At 50.8% G+C, this 1,312-nt stretch overlaps 1 protein-coding gene across 1 annotated transcript in view; it reads right to left on the reverse strand.

Moving 5' to 3' along the window:
* LOC106817372 (ubiquitin carboxyl-terminal hydrolase 5-like) overlaps positions 1-1,312 on the reverse strand; it is a 16,901-nt gene that overhangs the window by 11,644 nt on the left and 3,945 nt on the right. The window contains exons 6-7 of the mRNA XM_014822033.1: positions 706-809; positions 90-184 (exon numbers count right to left, since the gene is read on the reverse strand). Coding sequence (XP_014677519.1) covers positions 90-184; positions 706-809 — 199 coding nt within the window. The remainder of the gene's footprint in view (positions 1-89; positions 185-705; positions 810-1,312) is intronic.

A 1,312-nucleotide genomic window follows, 5' to 3' on the forward strand; every position in this document is an offset into this window, starting at 1 on the left:
CGCACGCACGCACGCACGCACGCACGCACGCACGCACGCACGCACGCACGCACGCACGCACGCACGCACACGCACACATGGCTTCTTACCTTCTCCAGGTGTGTGATGTTGATTCCGAAGTGAGTGAGGTGCTTGTCTAGGTAGGGGTCCTCCACCATCTCATCCTCGTCGTACGAGTACACGTCTGTACGCAAAAAACACGCGCGTGAGACGAAGAGCCACCTCATCACCTGTTAGCGACGTTAGGACACTACGCTAAGTCGTTAATCGAGAAAGAGCAGTCCTGTTTTAGCGACATACAGAGAGGAGGGATGGAGAGGCAGAGAGAGCAGTTGAGGCAGTGGGACAGGGAAAGGGGGAGGTTGAGGGAGAGAGGAAGAGGGAGATAGAGAGGAAGAGAGAGATAGAGAGGAAGAGAAGATGGAGGAAGAGAGAGGGGAAGAGTGAGATAGAAAGCGAGAGGGAGAGGTCGAGGAAAAAGGAGATGGAGATGGAAAGGGAGAGAAAGATAGCGATAAATATACACACACACAAGAAGAAACCCTTTCACAGAGCCTCGCAAGTCAACACAGGTCAACCAAACTACGCCAGCATCGAAACTGCCGCCGCCATCAACTTGCAAACGACATTATCACACTACAGTCGCTACGCATCATCACGCCGCCGCCGCCGCTCAGCGTAACCGTGGCGATGGCGTCAACGTACCGGCTCCGCTCGGCGTTACCGTTCCCAGCTTGACGGCTAGGGCGTACTTCGTCGTCTCGTACTGTTCCACGGCGTGATTGTTGCCGCCCGTGCCGTCAAAGTACCTGCGGGCGAGACGCGAGAGATGGCGACGAGGGATAAACGCAGGTCAACTCGTGTCTGAACTCATCGTGAGGGTGTTACTCACTACAGACGGGCGATAAATGCAAGAAAGCTACTGAATCACTTGAAAAGATTAATAGGAAAATATGTTAATTGCTAAAAATATAGGAAACTAGAAAGGGCAGTTGTCGCCAACTTTGGTAGTGCTAGGTAAATCAGGGGCCGAGTTATAGAGCGGAAGGGAAATATGATCAAGGTCAAGGTAAAGGTTAAATAAAGGTCGCAGTAACCTGGTTTTGGTACGCTGCTCACCTTCTCCCCAAGATGTGTAAGTATACCAAATTTGGTAGCACTAGGTCAATTAGGGGCTGAGTTATAAAGCGGAATGGAAATATGATCAAGGTCAGAGTAAAGGTCAAATAAAGGTCGTAGTGACCTGGTTTTGGTAGCACTAGGTCAATTAGGGGCTGAGTTATAAAGCGGAATGGAAATATGATCAAGGTCA

Source organism: Priapulus caudatus, unplaced genomic scaffold (genome assembly GCF_000485595.1).
Source record: "Priapulus caudatus unplaced genomic scaffold, Priapulus_caudatus-5.0.1 Scaffold1706, whole genome shotgun sequence".
In the NCBI taxonomy this organism is placed as follows: domain Eukaryota; kingdom Metazoa; phylum Priapulida; class Priapulimorpha; order Priapulimorphida; family Priapulidae; genus Priapulus; species Priapulus caudatus.